The sequence below is a fragment of the Triturus cristatus genome, chromosome 1_2 (assembly GCF_964204655.1).
Source record: "Triturus cristatus chromosome 1_2, aTriCri1.1, whole genome shotgun sequence".
Classification (NCBI taxonomy): domain Eukaryota; kingdom Metazoa; phylum Chordata; class Amphibia; order Caudata; family Salamandridae; genus Triturus; species Triturus cristatus.
Window position 1 is genome coordinate 49112015 of NC_140580.1, and position 19242 is coordinate 49131256.

Consider the following 19242-nt stretch of genomic DNA (forward strand, 5'->3'; position numbering starts at 1 on the left):
ACCCTCAATATCTACATGACGCCGCTAGCAGACATCGTCAGAGCCCACAACATCAACATCACCTCCTACGCCCACAACACCCAGCTTGTCCTCTCACTCTCAGTGGACCCAACTACGATGAAAACCAACTTTCACAACTGCATGAAAAATGTCTCGGGCCTGGATGAAAGACAACTGCCTAAAACTCAACACAGACAAAACCGAAGTACTGATCTTTGGCAGCCACACCTCCCTCTGGAACACCTTTTAGTGGCCATCGGAACTCTGACCCACCCCACTCCGATAAAATCACGCCCGCAACCTTGGCATCATCCTAGACAGCGAACTCTCCATGAAATGACAGGCCAATGCAGTCTCCTCAGCCTGCTTCTACACGCTCCGCAGAATTTTCAAAGGGCTACCCACAAGCAAAACAGTGATGCAGGCCCTCATCGACAGCCATCTGGACTACGGCAATGCACTCTATGCAGGCATTACCAGCGACCTCATGAGAAGACTCCAGACGATCCAGAACGCAGCAGCTAGACTGCTAGACTGCGCTGCTTTTTATGGTCGATCACCTGCGAACCTTGGTCGACTCTGGTCAAACGGCGGCACTGGTGCTCCTTGATCTCAGTGCCGCGTTTGACACCGTCTCCCATGCTATTTTACTACAGCGTCTCGGTGAGGCAGGTGTCGGTAACATGGCACTTGAATGGTTTCGATCATTTCTATCTGATCATACGTTTAGGGTTGTTACACCTCCCTTTCAATCTAAACCTTACCCTATTGTCCAGGGCGTGCCGCAAGGGTCGGCTCTTAGCCCCACACTTTTCAATCTATATGTGCAGCCGCTGGCTGCTGTCGCCAAACGTTGGAACCTGACTATGGTGTCCTATGCTGACGACACGCAGCTGGTGGTTGCATTAAGTGGGGCCTCCGACCTCGAGGCTGCTAAGTTCCGTGAGGGAATTAGTTCAGTAGCCCGCTGGATGACAGATAATTGCCTGCAATTGAACGCTAAAAAAAACGAAGTGCTCATTGTTGGCAAGCAGAGTCATCTATGGGGTGATCATTGGTGGCCATCGGAGCTTGGTCCAACTCCTCTCCCTGCCACTGAGGTAAAAAATCTTGGGATTTGGTTGGATTCCAGACTCCGCTTTGTTGCCCACACAAAGAAAACCGCTGCCACGTGCTTCGGGATTCTTCGAAGGCTTAGACCTACCTTCAAATTTTTTGATGCCCTAAACAGACAGCTTATTGTACAAGCTACGATTCTGTCTCGGTTGGACTATGCGAGCTCTCTTCTGTTAGGAGCTAATTTGGCCGAAATCTCTAGACTTCAACGCGTCCAAAACACTGCCGCCAGGGCTCTGGTTGGCTTACCGAGATTTTGTTCGGCCAAAAAAACCATCGGCAGACTCCACTGGCTCCCTGTTGCTCAGAGGATTAAGTTCAAGTCTCTATGCCTATTGTTTAAAATCTTGAAGCACTCCTCTCCTCAGATTCTGGAGCATCTTATTCTGCCCTATGTACCCTCGCGTTCTCTAAGGTCCTCTGGACTTCACTTGGTCACAGTTCCACGCTTTAAGAGGGCTAGGGCCGGTGGCCGCTCTTTTAGAGTGCTTGCTGCTAGGCTCTGAAACTCTCTTCCTGTTCATATCCGCGCAACTGATGAACTTTTGGTCTTTAGGAAGGCCGTTAAAACCTTCCTCTTCCCTCAGGATTCTTAGTGCTATGCTCCTGTCTCTGGTATTGCTTATGTCCGGTATTTTGTCCTTTATAGCGCCGGGACGCCCCTTTGCTGGGGTATCTGCGCGCTTTATAAATCCGGCTAACATAACATAACATAACAAACATCCTTAACTTGCCCAAAAGGACCCACATCTCTCAGCACCTGAGAGACCTCAACTGGCTCCCCATCCAGAAGAGATGCCATTTAAATTTTCGGAATCACACCTACAAAGCCCGCCACGACCAAGGACCAGCATACAGGAATCACCGCCTAGACTTCCACCAGCCACTCAGAAACCTCGGCTCACCTTGCCCTCGCACAGACATCACGCATCTGCCGCTGCCACATGGGAGGACGATCCTTCTACCACCTCGCCGTCAAATTTTGGAACGCCCTTCCCCTCAACCTTCGAATATCACCCTCATTGTCATTGGCAGACTTCAGGAAGGGACTCAAGACCTGGCTCTTTGACTGAGACCCTCAGCCCAGCGCCCGGATACCCGCAAGGGTTATAAATCATGCTAGATAAGCACAGTTTGATTGAGAGACTCCAGCTGACGAAGAACAGGTGTTTTTAGGTTTCGTATCTATTTTTTTACTATAAACTTTAAAAGGGATATACATCCTTTCTTCTCCCTTTCCTGGCTTCTCATTGGTTCCTGTGCGTGCCACTAACCTTGCCTCCATTTTTTATTGGCTGTAGCATATTTTCACTCATTTACCAATGCTTGTTCCTCGTCTGCTTCTCTTATTAGTTTCCTGCCACCAAAATATTCTTAACATACGCTTTGGTTGAACTATATTTTCATAAAGTTTTGCTGTATACTCTTGCAGCATATTTATATAACAATTTATCACCCGGAGATATTAAGTAATTTGCATAGAATTACAGGATGTTGCTTGGCACCACCGAACCTCGAACCGGGATCCCCAGCTCTCGAGTCAGCCACTCTGGCCGCTGGCCACATCCTCCCCACTCCCGTGTTCTGTCAGGGAGCTCTTTAATTCTCCCGGACAATGATTGATGACAATAGCTCTTTATTTATTACATTTACGAAACCAATGCATTACCAATGCTTGTTTGTAATTAAGAAAGTGAAAGAACAATAAAGATGCCTTTCAATCTTGTTACATTTGCTGTGCGTTCAAAGACAGAGGTCTGATGTGAGCTTAGGTCTTCTTTTTTTTTTTTTTTTTTAAACAGACTTTTATTGAACTTTACAGAGTAATACAAGCATATCTCTCGTCCCACAAGGCATCTGTGCCATAATGCAAATCGTCCATAAGAGTGGTCCATTAGCACAATGCAGTACAAGCAAAAGGCCCCCCACCCCGATCCCCAGTAAACCTCCCCCAACAACGCCCCCCACCCCAGCCACCCCCCCAAGCATGTCGCCAGTAGCTAATGGAGCCAAGTGAACCCTGAAGCCTCCCGCACCGCCTGATAGATTCCCCTCCCACAGGGCACAGCGAGTAAACCAAGAGATCAGGGGGAAGCGTCCTATCCCGGGTCCAAAGTCCTCCGAGCTTAGGTCTTCTTACAGACTATTCTGTATTTTATCCTGGAGATTGTGTTTACAAAATCCTCTTAACTTAGTAGTCAGAGAAAGAAAAGTAAAGGGAACTGTCTCACAATCATGCTATGTGCAATAAAAGGCCAGCGGATATCAGTTTCTTTCTATAAAAAAAAAAATGTAATAACCTTGTAATGAACTGTACACATATTTCAAAATATGTTTCAGTAGTTGAGAAGTTGAGAATTATGATGTGTGGAGAAAACAAATATTTTAATAGGATCAAAACAAATGAGAACGCTTAACTTGGTGGTCTCAAATATTTGGTGAAACACAATTTCCCCATTTTCGTTTGTACGCTATTTAGTTTATCAGTAAAGCTGCATGTCATTGGGAAAGTTTTGGGCCATTTCAATGGAAATGTGCTATCTTTAAATGACAGTGCATCATGCTTTAGTAATATATGTATAAAAAGTGAGTGTTTTTAAACATGAACTCAGAAACCTTCCCCTGCCTTGATGGCAATGCTATTGAACCAAGAGGCAAGTGAGGGGTCAAGTAACTTTTATGTGGGCTACATTTTTGTTATTCATGGTACAAAAGTTTAGTCTACTAAATGAAACAGTTTTTGTACAGCAGACATGCTGAACTCACATATTTGAAGGTGCTCTCATATTTAATAACGAAGAAAAAGGCGACTCACTGAAATAAAATATTTGCCTTGGTTCACACAATTAGGACCAGTTTATGGGTCAAAAGCATTACAGTTAGGTCGAGTAGTTTTTTTCAAGTCACTAGATCTGTAGGTCTTTTAACATTTTCATGATTTTTCGAGGCCCGGTAAGGCAAATATTTTGTTGAAATATTGAGGAAATCCATGTTTGGAATATTTATTGAAGCCCTTAGCCGAGTAGCCTTTAATAAATTACAGAAGAGGTCTTCTTGATTATAACAAGCATTGGCAAAGCCCATAGGTCACACCTCCTGCCTGCTAATCCAGGCCTAATATTTTTAATAGCTTTTTGCTGCTATTGTTCTTCATCAGCAGATAAAAGTAAAATGAATTGCACACTTCATTATGAGCTGGGAAGCTGGAAGAGGTCACAACGTGGAACGTGAGGGGGAATTTCTGGGCGAAAGAAGGAAAAGACATGTACTCCCATGGAGTGGTGGTGGTGTCACAATAGAAAACAGTGATGACATTACATGAAAGAACTAAGCGCAAGTGATAATTTCACATTAAAAGATCTACCAACAGTGAGGGCGCCTGAAGGATGTGACAGAGGTGATGTTATGTGGTCCGTCTGACATCAGTAATATCACACAAGGAAACTGGCAGCAGAGATACATAAAAGGCACCTTAAAAATTAGTCATCAGGCATGGATGCTGACATCAGTGACGATACATCAGGACAAATTTGGAAGTAATGTCACAAACAGAAACTAAAAGGGTCGAAATCACATGGGGAAATTGACCTCTGTGATATTCATGAGGACTGATAGTGTGATGTTACTTGAGGCAACTGGCAGTGACAAAGCCAACCCAAAAGAGAAAAAAAGAATTCCATGACACAATAACATTTGTGACACTAGTGAAGTTTTCATAATGTATGTCATGTACAAAAACCAACAACAGTAAGGTAAGGTAAAATGGTATGAAAATGGGCGCAAGAAAACTTAGATCAATAATGTAACATGAGGTAACTGTCAGCAGTACTGTCACACTGCAGAGCTGACAAGTGCAAAGCTAACTCACACAAGGAAAGTGACATCAGTGCTCTCATTCTAGGGACAGTGCAGTCATGTACATAAACTGAGAGAAGCGAGGTTATAAGCAGTGACTTTGCATGCACAGACCAGGGCGCTTCTGAGTGGAGGAATTTGAGGGGAAGTGTATTATTTTTGTAGAAATCAGACATCTCGAGTTTTTAATGACCAGGTTTGTAAGAAAGATAACATGCTACTAATCAACACACAAAAACCAATCCACCTCACCACATTATATACCGAGACATGCCGTGTACCACCCACAGACAGCTCAATGCGAAAACAAAGCTGCAGATACACCAGGAATACCGACTGTCTAGACTCTAGAGTCAGATGGGAAGGGGATGTGCAGCGCCAAGAGTGGGCCCGTGCGTTTCTCGAACAGGGCTGTAGTTGTACTGTTACTTTCAGTTAGTGGCTGTCATATTCCTTTCATGCCGGCCAAGATACATGCACAGCCTAACGCACGGGGAGGTAGCAACAGACCAGCAAATAGCTCCTTATGAATCCAGTTCACTGCTGTCCCATGCGCACATACAGGAATTCAACAGGTACTGGGCTATATTTCACGCTGCCGTCAATAAACAATAGACAGCATAGGGTGACCAGGCGTCCCGGATTTGCCCGGACGGTCCGGGTTTTTCACCAGCTGTCCGGGCAGATTTCAGGAAATTTAGCTCATGTCACAGTTTTTGGAGAGGGTCAGCTGAAAACGGCGGGAGGTGTTTTTTATGTTGTACAAAGCAGGGATAGTGAGCAGTTGTTTCTAGAAAGCAAGTTAATTAACAGGGAAGTTTCTGGGTGTAAAAATTGCATTTTATGTATGGTCTAACTACCTGTTCTGTAATTCCGTGCTGAGGAGCGCTGTCATTCTGTACACTCGCTTGAAGTAAAACTGTAGTCCTTCTTCTATTTTCATGAAATGTCCCGATTTTTTGGTCTCGCCTGACCCAGCGCATGCGCTGGTCTGGCGAGACATTTTGTGAGGGCTCCAAAAAGTGCTACCAGGACAGCCTAGAGCTACAGTGCATGAGCGCGGGCGCGCGCGTCGCGCTTTACCGCGATTACTTTCACTTTTGCGGCCACTTTGATGTTTGATCGCGAACACTTTCGCGGCCGCAGGCCCGCTTTGTAAATGTAAATGTAAAATGTCAAGGTACTTATAGAGCGCACTGTCACCAGACGGCCACCTTGCGGTGTCGCCTTTGCGGTTTCCTGGCGCTGATACTCATACCGCTGTGGAACCCCTCCTGGCTTTCCCTGTGAAGTGTCCACTCCTGGGCACCCCCAGGGTGAAGCCAGGCATCCTTAGCGCTGTTGGGGCCGGTGTGGAGGCTAAGCAAGCTATTGCCCAGAGTTGCAGCGTGGGGCCCGTGATTAGAATAGGCACCGAGGCGAGAATAGACAGGTCCGAGGAAATTGAGACCCGAGCCCCGCCGAGGCGGGAATCGAACCCTGGTCCCTGGCCAGAACTCTGCTTCAGGGTCTGCCGCTCTAACCATTGACCCACACTCCCCCATGATGTTCTCTGTGAGGATTCAATAGATTGCAGCAGTAAAAACAAGCATTGGCATAGCCAATAGGTCTCGCTTTTGGGACCTTATAAGTGTTTAGTTATGCAACTGTTGCATGGCTAAACACTTATAAGGTCCCAAAGGCGAGACCTATTGGCTATGCCAATGCTTGTTGGCTTTACAATTCTGGTCACCATAAGACAGCAGAAAGGAACTTCAGTCTCCCGTCTCAAGCCAGTCACATTGTCTCTGCTGTTTGAAACTCTGCTGTTTTAACCTCGAGTCCGCTCGCTGTCAGTTGCCGTGTGAGACAAGCCAGCACTGTCCCACAAACTGCATTCAACCCTTTTAAAAAGTGTATTTACAAGTCAGTAATGTGTGTAGTACATCCAAGTGCTATCCCATAAAAAATATGACTGCCATTCTAAGAAGTGTGTGCTGCCCAAGAGCTGAAAGATTTGTCGAGGACGCGGAGATTTCTAATCCCGGTGCTAACCCCTCAAAATAAAGATGAAAATATTTTGATGAAGAGGAAATAAACATTACCCACAAGCACTTTAAATTAATAAGAATTGTGCTCCAATAAAGGAATTGTGATTATTGATGAGGGCAGCTTCTTGGGGTTGATCTCAACAGTTTGATATTCGATTACAAACTGCAAAAACAGTTTTCTGAATATTGTGAGGAGACATTTTAAGTGCAGTCTGTGACCGGTTGGCTATTAGAGACTGGGAGGAATACACCCCATTTGATGTCCACAATTAGATATTATGATTTTAAAGTTCCGGGATACGTTTTAATAGAAAGCCTGAAGAAGGTGGTTTGGACCAGTTATTGCCACCGAAACGCGTCGCTTCTTGGTCTTCGTTTATATTAGATTGGTGTACATTTATTGATATTATTGTATATTTTTTGTCAATTATAGTTTTTAATTGTGAATGAATTATTGATGCTGATTTATAAAATTGCTATGTATTCTGTCCAAAAATTATTTTGATGTATATTGTATAAAATTTCTAATTATGACATCATTTGTAATTAATGAAGTTTATTAACTCTTTTTTATTCATAAAATATATTCTTGAATATTTTTTAACGTTTTGAATTGACCTGGTGAATAAAGCATCCAAATATTTGATTCTTTGGCTACTGTTATAGTTTTAATGTGAATAGGGTTTGAGTGAGAAGTAACTGATCAAGTATGCTATTGTGGTTTCCTAAAGGGAGATTTTCTTTGACATAGTGTCAGTTTGATGTCCTGTCCCTTTGGCAAGTAGGACCACTCTCTATCTTTTGGAGTGCTGCCCAAGAGCAGCATGGCTGTAATTTGAATGTTGTAAAAAGGGCTATACCACGGCAAGCTCTGTTGCGTCAAAGCACTTATTTTAGGTCGAGCCCGGGCAGTGCATGTGCGGAGAGGCATGCTGTATTAGAGTATGGACTTGAAGCCCCGCCCACTCTCCGCCCATATTAATTATTGGCTTGTGTCATTGTCCTTCCTACATGATGGCTTATGATTCGTTAATAGGCTTGTTAGTCCCTCCTTAATGCCGCCTTGTCTTCATTTGTAACCTCCCATGAGGACTGGCCCTTTTACTTCATTAGTTACATGGTACATCTTATTTAGTCTGTAAGCACTATTTTCCTTAATGAGTTTCACCTACTGCAGGCACGGCATGCTTTCCTGCAACATTAAGGGCATCATGCTCGCTTTCCCTTTCCAAGCAGCCCGGGACAATGGTGGCCGCATCTTTGAAATGCAATAGCCCTCGCATTTACAAGAGTTCGAGCTATTGGCATTGTAAAAGACAATGCCTTTTATTTATGTGGTAATTATCAATACAAATAAATAAAAGGCATTGGAATTTACAATGCCAATAGCTTAAACTCTAGCAAATGTGAGACCTATTACATCGCAAAGGCTTGTTTCCTTAGAGCAGGTGGCTGGAGACCACACAGACAACAGGAAGATTGGAAGGGAGGTAAGGGGCACACGGACAACAGGAAGGGAAGGAACTGGCAACAAGACTGGGAAAAAAGCAAGCGCTAGCCGGGTCATAGCGCTTTTTGTTTTTCACGGTGTGTGGGGTGGGGAACAACACAGATAACCGGAGGGTGGTCCAGACAAGGGGAAAGTAGTTTTGGGGGAAGGAATAAGCAACACTAAAAACAGGAGGATGTAGGTGGGAGGGAAGAAGCAACACAACTGTAAGAAAAAAATTGTACCTAAATCACAGAAGTAGTAACCGAAGGATCAAGAGAAAGCAATCTGTACTTTGGTCCACGCTCCATACGAAAAATGAGGAAGTGAGGCAAGCATGCGCTGGCTAATTGCAAGGCAGCAAATCCGAGTGACAATGAAGCCAACGAACGGTAAACAGTGGGTGGGCTCAAAGCCCTTTGTAGAGCATAGTATCTCTCACAAGCAAGTCTGCATGCACTGTCGCAGGCAAAACCTAAAAGGACTGTTAGCTGATGTTTTGTGTCCTGAGTAGGGTGGTTTCCTCGAACTATAATCCACTGAAACTTTGCCTCACCATTTGTGTAAATAAACACTTATTATTATGATACTTATACCCTAGTGTAGTTTGTTAAATATGCAACATCAGATGATAAGGATCCAATACAACTAAAACTAGCGTTGTGAGTGGTGAGATTCAGCATGTATGAGGTGTAACAGTTGGAGGGCCTGCTGGAATGTGGAGATAGATTACTGTCTTGCTGTACAGCATCTCTAAAAGGCATTGGAAAAGCCTAAAGGTGATACCTATTGGCTTTGCCAGCACTTGTTTACTACCCGACTACTTTTTAGGTCAGCATGCCCGATTCAAGAACAATTCAGGAAAGCAAAAAATATACATTTTCGAGCTCTGGCTTAGCACAAAGCACACACATGTTTCACACAATTTTACTTACACACAGTCTGATTACATGTGTCTGTTGTCACTGTGTCCTGGAGATCTTGAATGTAAATGTCTCTTCCTTTATGAATCCGGAGCAAAGTATCAGCATTGACAATTTGATAGCCTGTTAATATAATTGAAACATTTGCCATGTTAAAATGTGAACTGCAAGGCTGTGGGAAAGAAAGTGAGAGAGAGACTGCTGTAGTTATTTTAATGTTTACAGTTAAGTAAGCTATAAGGAAAAAAATGTTTCCTTAAAACCTGCTGAGGGATGGAAAGGGCATAGGACTTATAACATTGCACACAGTGGCAGCTCGCACAGGTAGAGTGGTGAGCGGGGTGGGGGCGGGGGGGTTGAATTCGACAGATGGTGGGCTAAGTAATATTAAATAAATAAAACCACTTACTTTGCGCTCGCCGCATGCCGACGCGGCGATGCAGCAAGCACAAAATATGTGGTTTTATTTATTTACTGAATATTACTTAGCCCATCGTCTGTCGAATTCCACCACCCCCCACTCCGTCTTGCCCCACCCACCGTTCTGAACTGTGCGAGCCACTGCTGATTACACAGTAAGTCCTCATATGAATTCTTGTCCACTAACACTCTATTACTTCCATCTGGAAAGTTTTCCACAAAACTTCAACAAGTCCCTGATCTCCCTGCTGTAAAATGTCATATGTTAAATCGCTTCTGATATTCAAACCACATTGCCCCAAAGAATTCACACCCACCACAGATATTGCTTCCCTCTGAAGCTGCCTTGGATCTTCGCAAGTCTAACAGATTCCAGTTTTTTTTATTATAGCCTCCTACAGAAAGTTTTCTGACTTTGAAGTATCTCTGTTGGATATAGAATTCAGATTTGCTCTTAACTTTGGCAACTTTGGTACAATCTGCCATCAAATTAACGTTCTTTTAAAAACAAACAATTGCTGCTTAATGTGATACAGCAGCAACGTTTCTTCAGAAGAGCATGCAATGTGTACAAAACAAACCTGTTCCTCTGCAAAACAAGACAATCTTTTTGGTCTTCAATTTGCATTGACACACCCATGCTTTATTCACACCATGACTTTTGAGCTGTACGCCGACGTGACTAGTCAGGCTTCCCTACCTTCAATTTCTCCTGATACAAAAAAAGGAAACCCTAGTTAACTGCAAATAATGTGAACAAAATATACGTAATGTATTGATCACATAAAATAATTTGGGAGGTTAAAAATTTTCATATGAACAGAATTCGAGTCATCGAGAAATTGAAAAAAGGAAGTAATTGTAAAACAGGATAACCAGCAAGTTACATATACTAACAAAAAACCTGAAAGGAGGTCCATACCAGGAAAAATATGGTAGATGATGGTAGAACCACTATTTAACCAACTCAGTGGGTCTGTTTTGGGCTATCACTTAAAGAAAATACCACTCTGCACGGGTGCTAATTTCTGTAAATAATAAGCTCCTTGCGTTTACTGTCATTTACACAACTTGGCCCACTTCCACTAGACATACCTTGAGTATACCCATTTTTGCCTATTTTAACAAGGATATGCATTTATGCAATCTACACCATAGTCAGTTTTGTTTCGTAGTCTAAACTCAAAATAAACTAATCTTAATTCTTCAAATGGTGGGAGGAACATGGTTTTAAGTAAAATGCAAACTTCATTTGTGAGGAGGGGCTGATGCAGCCTATATGAAGATTACTGTTTAAATGCAGTGCATTACATGTTAGGTGACGTGCCTCTCATGCTTGAGTTATGATTTATCTAGAAAGAGCATCCTAAAATTATTATACAAAATGATTTGAGAAGTTTGAAACTTCAATTATGCAGTATTCAACAAATTGTACATTTTTTATAGATAAACTGATGTACTCTGTGCATATTCAATTAACACACTAAGAGTGTTGGGAGGAATGCTCACAATCCGTCTCAACCACTGACAGTTGCTCTGAGTAGCATTCCAACCCATCATTTGTCACCAACTATGCCACTCCAGGTCAAGACCTGCCATATACAAATCAGTACTGACCCTGCTCTTCAAGAGTATAGTCTATCCCAAACTGCTAGGCAATGTCCCCTCCAGAAGCGAACCTTGACAGTTTGGATTCTATGGCAATGCGAGCAAGGGACCTACATCTAGGCATACCCTAGGCCACTTAGCATTACATCAAACAGACTAAAGGTGATGCAAGGTGTAGGAGAGTAGGCTCTGCTTCACATGGGTACCCCCACTTTTTGCTGGTGTTTCACTGTTTTTCGACGTTAGTCTGGCTGTGGCCCTGCTAATCAGAACTCCAGCCTAGCTGCTTCCTCTCTAAAATGGTTTCCATGTACATTAGGTACATTTCTAATTGGATTCTGGAGTGCCTTATAAGCCCCTAGTATATGGTATACTATGTACCTAGGGGAAAGGTACCTCAGAGGCCTACCAGGGGCTGAAGCATGTATTATTCCACTTCTGGTAAGCACTCCAAAATGACACCACAGGTCTGCTACTGCAGCCTGGGTAAGGTGGTGCTTGCACCTCTTACTGTGGTATAGACTACCTATATCACTACCATTGCACACCCATATAAAACCTATAAGTCACTCCTATGGCAGGCCTTAACATTCCTGAAGGCAGAGTGCTTGGTTTTTATGTGAGAGGGTGCCCCTGCATGAGCAGAGCCCCTCTGCAGCGTTCGGAGTACCTCCTCTGATGCGGTTTGTCGTGCAGCCTGACCATATACTCTTACATGCATTATAACCTCGCGGTAAAGGCTAACTTTGGACAGGCCGCACGGAAACATGTCGTGTTTGGTGTCAAACGCTTTCGAATACTACACCACCCCCCCCCCCCACCAGTTCTGGCGGGGGCGGGGGGGGTAGCCTTCCACCCTTCTAGAGGGAGAGACATGTTCACTCGGGTTTACCCGGTAAAGACTTTCTAAAGCCCTGGCATCACAAAATGGATGCCACAGACACGGGTCTGGCCTCCTGCTGCTGACCGAAACTCTGGCAGGGGAAGCCTGGACAATAGGTTTCCTGTCCCAGGGAGGTGTAACCACCTCCTCAGACAGACAGATGTGTGCTTTGAAGTCCTACACTGGGGGCACACTTGGTGTCCCTGTGTATAGTCCAGTTCAAACCTGCCCCTGCTCTGGCGCGAAACTGGACAAAAGAAATGGGTGTAACCACCCCTCTTTCCAAACCCTCCCATAGGTGGGTCCCTAGAGTATGTCCAAGCCCCAAACTTAGTATAAGTATGGGAACCCAGTCCTTGCGACTTTAGATTACCCTGGACGAAACTCTGCAACATATATCCTGGACCTTCGATGTTCTATTTCAACTAGAAGACTGAAGAAATCTCCCTTGGGGTCAAGGAGTAACACCCTGCTTGGCAGGCACCACAGAGGCAACTGTCCGGTCTGCAATTCTGAAGCTCCCACCGGACGCCGAAGTCTCTGCATCCCCAGAGGTGGATTTCCAGACTTCCCCGAGGCTACCCTCAGTCCACAGCAAAGCTGAGGCCCGTGGCTATCGTGGGTGACGTGGAACCATGACCCCTGGACACCGTGATCTTTTGCTGATCCATCACCTTCCTGGTCCGCCTCGAAGTTGTGCTTAGGGCTCCGAGTAGCCCCAGCCTTGAGCACCTCCTGCACCGAAGATCTCTGGCCTCCACTCCATGAGTGACCCGTGGGCCGGTTTCAAGTGCGACCGCTCGAGGCTCCTTCGCGATCGCTAGCCCGTTGGCTAGTGGGTCCCCACGAAGGCGACTCCTCTTCTGATTGGGCTTTCCTGGTTGCTCCAGACGTGCCCCGACTTACCCTCGCTGGGTGAGTCCCCCAGACCTTGCTGGTCTGCACCGACGTCCTTTCTGTTTCCAAGTGACTTGCCGTTGCCAAGGCTTGTTGGGTCCAATCTGGTCGCCGACACCGCAGCACTCGACAGCTCGAATCCAGCTCCTGGTTGTCGTCGACGCCTCCTGAACCGCGTGGCTGAAAAGTCAAGACACCCGTCAACTCACCTGAAGCACCCGACATCTGTGGGCATTGGACTATCGTGCCCTTGGTCACTGGTAAGTGACCCAGACTCTGTCCCCTCTGCTTTCAGGTTCCTTCCATCCTAGATCCAGGCTTGGATCTCTCCGGACTCTTTTCCTCTTCACGGCAGCAGTACTTCCTGAGAAGCTTCCATTGAAAACAGCGACGCGACCCGACACCATTTGACACCTATGCACCCGGCTTCCCTGGGTGAGGTAACTCGAGTACTCCGGTGCTCCCGTGGATGTTGGCCCTAGACACCTCTAAGTCCAAAAGGGTTCGCTCGTAGTCATCCTCTAAGTTTCCTTAAACTCTTAATTTCCAACTGCGACTTTCCCCATAGAAGTTAACGCCGATTCACGGCTGTGTTCTCACACTGCACGCATCCCCCGTGGGTCCCCTGTGTCACTACCTTGTGTGGTTCCTTGTGGTCCAAGCACTTCTACAGGCTCTAGGCCTTGTGTCTAGTTCAGTCGTGGTTCTTATACCACTTTATTGGTATATGGTTTAGTACGCCCCTAGGGCCCAAACGTGTATTTGTGCTTTTACTGCTGAATACTGACTTGTAACTTAAGTACTTCGAACTCCAGCCTCATAAAGAGACTAGAGGGGTGTGTTTTATCTTAAATACATATATTTTAAATATATATATGGTGTGGTTGTCCTTTCATTTGATCATTCAAGAGATTATAGACTGGTAAAACAAGCTGCTTTACATTCCTTCAAGACTTAGCCTGAAGGCTGCTCTCCATAGCTACCACTAGGATAGCTTTCAGTAAAGGTTGTCTTTAACCTATCACCACAAGGGGTTGTTTGGACTGATACAAGGTGCCCACTATAACTAGTGGACAGCATATATCAGGCCAACTTCTCACACAAGGAATACTATTAAATACTATAAACCACTGGCAATACTCTGGCCAGCATAGAAACCCATCTTTTTTCAGCACTGTGCCACTCTCAACTGAGACTTGCCTTATTGCATATGGCCGGTTCCTGTCCGAGGTGCCATGGTGGGCAAAAAAACAATGTTCTGCATTGTGGCCCAGTATTGTGGCCCAGAAAGATTAATTCAAGCAATCTGCCCATCACTGTTTTGTTGTTGCTCTAAGTGTGACTGGTATGCCCAGGTGTGTTCTGTTCTTGCTGTCCCATAGGACCCAATCTTCTACCTTGTGACGAGGCCCAAATAGGCTGAAACAGGCCTAGGATTGCTTACGTTCACGTTCAGAGATGACCTTACCTGGCGATTCAGGTGGACTGTTTGTATTGGAGCAAGACTAAGGCAGATTTACAGATGACAGGTTCATGCCCATGGTGGCATATAGGGCAAAAAAAAGCAATGAGCTGGATTGCGGCCAAGAGTGTTTTACCAGTGCCTGAGATTAATTCAAGAATCCACCCATCATTTTTTGCTGTCCTCACTGTGTACATATTTACCCATTGCTATTACGACTTGGTGAATTTCCTTCATCACGTTCTTGTAAAAATCTTTCTGCCATTCCTGTAAAACCTTCCACTCCTCTTCAGAAAAACAGGCAGCAACATCTCGAAACTTAACTTGTTCCTGGAAAAACAGATTTGTTTTAACCACACATTCAGCATCTCATTAAGTAGTTTAGAAAACCAATACAAATTTGATTCCTAACATACAGAAACAAGCAAGATTATACATACAACTTTTAGGTAAATGTGCTAAAAAATAAAAGACTGAACTGACATTTGAAACATTTGCAAAACCATCCATAACTACTCAAAACACGTTCATAACTTTCATAAATTATATACGTGCACCTTTATAAAGTAGTCATTGAAGACATTCAATATTATTTTTAAAGCATTCAGCCAGCTCCATGGGCCACTCTATCATGGTTTTCTATAAGGTTTGCTACACTTTGAACAGTATATTTTTATTTGAGAAGTGTTTTGACACCCAACAAAGCAACATATGGGAAACATGTTTTCCATTGTTATGCCAACCTATTCATTTGTTGTTATGAGAAGAAGAAGATATTAAAAGTATTAAGGTTTGGTATCGTCCTGATTCGTTATTAAAGAATATCTTCGATATCAGAATCAAAACTTTTATGGTATTAAACTCTCAGTGAATAGCAGGAAAGAAAAATACCTGTTTTGTATAATGAATTATTTGTGGTGAACAAATGTATAGAACCAAAATTATACAGAAGCATTATTGGACACGGTAAAAATCATCATCATTTAAGACATGATGAACATAATATTCCAAAAGAAGAACGTCTGCATATAAAATGTTATTGCAGCCATACAAGTAATGGAGCATCTTAGACAGTGTTCAATGGATGGAAACCTTTGCCTTCCACCTGAAACGAGCTATAAAATTTCGATAGGAATACACTATTACTGAATAAAAATGAACAAGACAAATCCCACTAACAAACGATACAATTTGTTATTGAACGCTGTTGTCAGAATTTTGCACTAACATTAGTACTGTTTCAGAAGCACTGACACTTGACATGTATTTGAGATTACAGATTATGTTCACTTTTATTGCTTTGGGGTAGTGATATAAGGGTATTCTCTCATTCATCATTTTTAGGTCTCGCATGACCCAGCGCATGCGCTGGTCTGGCGAGACTTATTGAGAGGGCTCCAAAAAGTGCTACCAGGCCAGCCTAGAGCTACAGTGCATGTGCGCCGCGCTTTACCGCGATTACTTTCACTTTGATGTTTGATCCCGATCACTTTCGCGGCCGCTTGGCATAGCCAATAGGTCTCACTTTTGGGACCTTATAAGTATTTAGTTATGCAACTGTTGCATGGCTAAACACTTATAAGGTCCCAATAGGCAAGACCTATTGGCTATGCCAATGCTTGTTTTTTTTACTGTGCTTTCACCATGTGACCTTTGCCAACTTGTGTACATAAACTGAAGGAGGCTGGACCTTGAAGGCGAATTTTTAAATCCCTTGTTTCAGTTTTGTCTTTGCACGTGTTTTGCCAGCTCAGTTTCACGCCTGCAAAAGCGCCTGCAAAAGGGTATTTTGTATTTTACAGTGGGAACTTCAAGTGTCTCACAGAATGTTGCCAACTACTGTTTTAGTGGGTCAGGAGTGGTCTGAGAAGAAGCAGAACGGCTTATTCTTGTACAAAAGTGTTAAATAATCCCATGGCTAGACAACACATGTTTCTGAATAGTTCACGACTTTGCATGCTTCTCAGGCATTCAACCTTGTCTAAGACCCACCCCCCCCACACACACACACACACACTTTCGGAACAGCTGGTGGTGGTCTTTGCAAACAACACTTTTGCCCATGACAAGACTTGATGCTCCTTTTTGGATATTGCATTAACAGGATACTTTTGTGTCACATAATGTAGTTTGTAATAAGTGTAACAAAATTAGTCTCCAAATACGTGCGCCGCGCTTTACCGCGATTAATTTCACTTTCGCGGCCGCACAGCCGCTTTGATGTTTGATCGCGATCACTTTCACTTTCGCGGCCGCACGGCCGCTTGGCATAGCCAATAGGTCTCGCTTTTGGGATCTTATAAGTATTTAGTTATGCAACTGTTGCATGGCTGAACACTTATAAGGTCCCAATAGGCAAGACCTATTGGCTATGCCAATGCTTGTTTAAAATAGTAGTTGACCACCAGGAACTGTTGGGGAACGAATAGGAAAATCTGGGTGTGACAATTCTTATTTGGGCAAATACACAAAACACATATTAGATCGTTTTCATTGTTGAGCATACTATCCCTTCTTTGATGTCTGACTAACATTATATAATCGATGTACATACTGTTTGAAGCTTAAAATGGTAAGAGAATAAACTAAAATGCAATTCAGTTGGAGTTTTAATTTTTTTTCTTGAGCCTTTATTACGGCCCCTGATAAAGCATCAATGTTTTGCATTAAATTCATTTAGCGTCTACACATAACAGACTGAATGAATAACTCCAATTACACCCCAATTTCTATTGATATTGGAATGCAGAGGGTATGCTCCGTTGTATATTGCACTATACTATATATCAAGAGTGTGAGGATGGCATGCATTTCCTTGTTGTCTTTTTTTCTTTTCATTTTGAGGCAGAGACGTGTTTGCTTAACTCACAGAAGGCCTGTCTGCAAGGAAAACAACACAGCAGATACAACAAGCATTTGCAATGCAATAGGTCTTGCAATTGCGAGATTGAGCTATTGGCATTGTAAATGACAATCCCTTTTATTATGTGCTTAAAAAACATCAATAATAAAAGGCATTGTCATTTACAATACCAATAGGTCAAAGTTTCTAAAATGGGAGACCTATTGCATTGCAAATGCTTGTTTAGTGTGTGAAGAGAGTGGAGAGGACACGGTGAATACTGTTCAACATATAAGTTAGTGGGTGTGCACAAACTCAAAGGTCATTTGAACCCTACAACTACGCTTTCACACCTTCTTTTAGCTACAGTATGTAGAGTTGCACTAATGTGTGAAAATCTGAGACCTGCGACAATCCAAACGTTTATATAATATCTGCATAACCAGAGAGGCTCTCATAATTTGTCACATCACTGCATGGCACCAATTGGGACAAGGGAATTAATTTTTTTTACAGGACAAGTACATTTCTGAAGCATTACACGAAGTGATTTTTAAAAAATAAATCACACCCCTGGGGTGCCAAGTGGAGTTTATTCCAATCCTAGCACTGCCCTCCCTAACCCTCTGTTCTTTTTCTGCTGCTCGGGGCTGCTCTGTCTATTATGGAAAATGTTATTATCTTAGTGACGCACGCTGTTAGACCGCTCCATGTTTATAACTTCACCCCTCAATAACTTTAACAATTACGAGACCTATTTCTTTAGCCAACTAGCCGAGCTTGTCGAATTTACATTCTACAAAGCCACCAAATGTGCTGGGCTCCTTTTCTTGACACAACCTCGCGTCTAATATTTATAAAAATAATTTGTGATCTTCAAATAATAATAATAATGGAACGTTGCCGACTTTAGTGACTCTTCATGAAAAAGAAAAACGTGGAAATAAGAAAGCTATGTGGAAATAAGAAAGCTGAGCCAATTCCCCAACGTTGGGCCTCTGGTTGGTTCAGCTATCACATCACCATATAATTCCAACCAGGTGCCGCATAGCAAGGAAGGCGGGGTGCAAGGGAGCCTGGGGAAGGGGACCAGAAAGTTAAAGGCAGACAAAGAAACACTAGTCTGCCACCGCTTTCTTGTTTGACTTTTAAAGCCGTGCATCCATTTCATCAACATTTCGTGAGTCCTTAGATGAAAATAAGTGCTCCTTTTATCACAACAACCGTACCCCAAAAATTATGTAGTAGGGGCAGAAACCCCTTGAATTTTGATGCTGGGAATAGAACATTAATTTGTGTCGTTAGTTATTGTACCGGGGGGGACAGTTGTTACCTGTGGGTCACACACAATTTAAAGGAGGAACCACGTTCCTCTGTGCTTGCTTACCAAGACTGCCAAAAGCGCCAGGTGGATCACCCACAATTAGTTGCTACGGACCAGCTAACCCTGCAAAGCTATTTCTTTTTTTTGGGAGTATTATGTAGCGCGAACTCGACCCGCAGGTATTGGCGCGCTTTACATAAGCACCGTTATGCTACAGAAGGACACATTCATTTGGGTGGGTGGGTGGGGGGGGGGTCACCGGGAGATTAAGTGATTTGCCCAAATTCACAAGAGGTTTTCGCTGACATCGAGACTCGAACCAGGACCCCAGCTACAAAATCGACCAACCTGTGAAAGTAATCCAAATATCGACAGAGGACGAACTGATTATCA

At 43.7% G+C, this 19242-nt stretch overlaps 1 protein-coding gene across 2 annotated transcripts in view; it reads right to left on the reverse strand.

Moving 5' to 3' along the window:
* Window positions 1–19242, reverse strand: part of LOC146866744 (uncharacterized) — an 84220-nt gene that overhangs the window by 46541 nt on the left and 18437 nt on the right. For both annotated transcript variants that reach the window (XM_085601114.1, XM_085601125.1), the window contains exons 2-3: window positions 14887–15013; window positions 9426–9536 (exon numbers count right to left, since the gene is read on the reverse strand). In XM_085601114.1, coding sequence (XP_085457240.1) covers window positions 9426–9536; window positions 14887–15013 — 238 coding nt within the window. The remainder of the gene's footprint in view (window positions 1–9425; window positions 9537–14886; window positions 15014–19242) is intronic.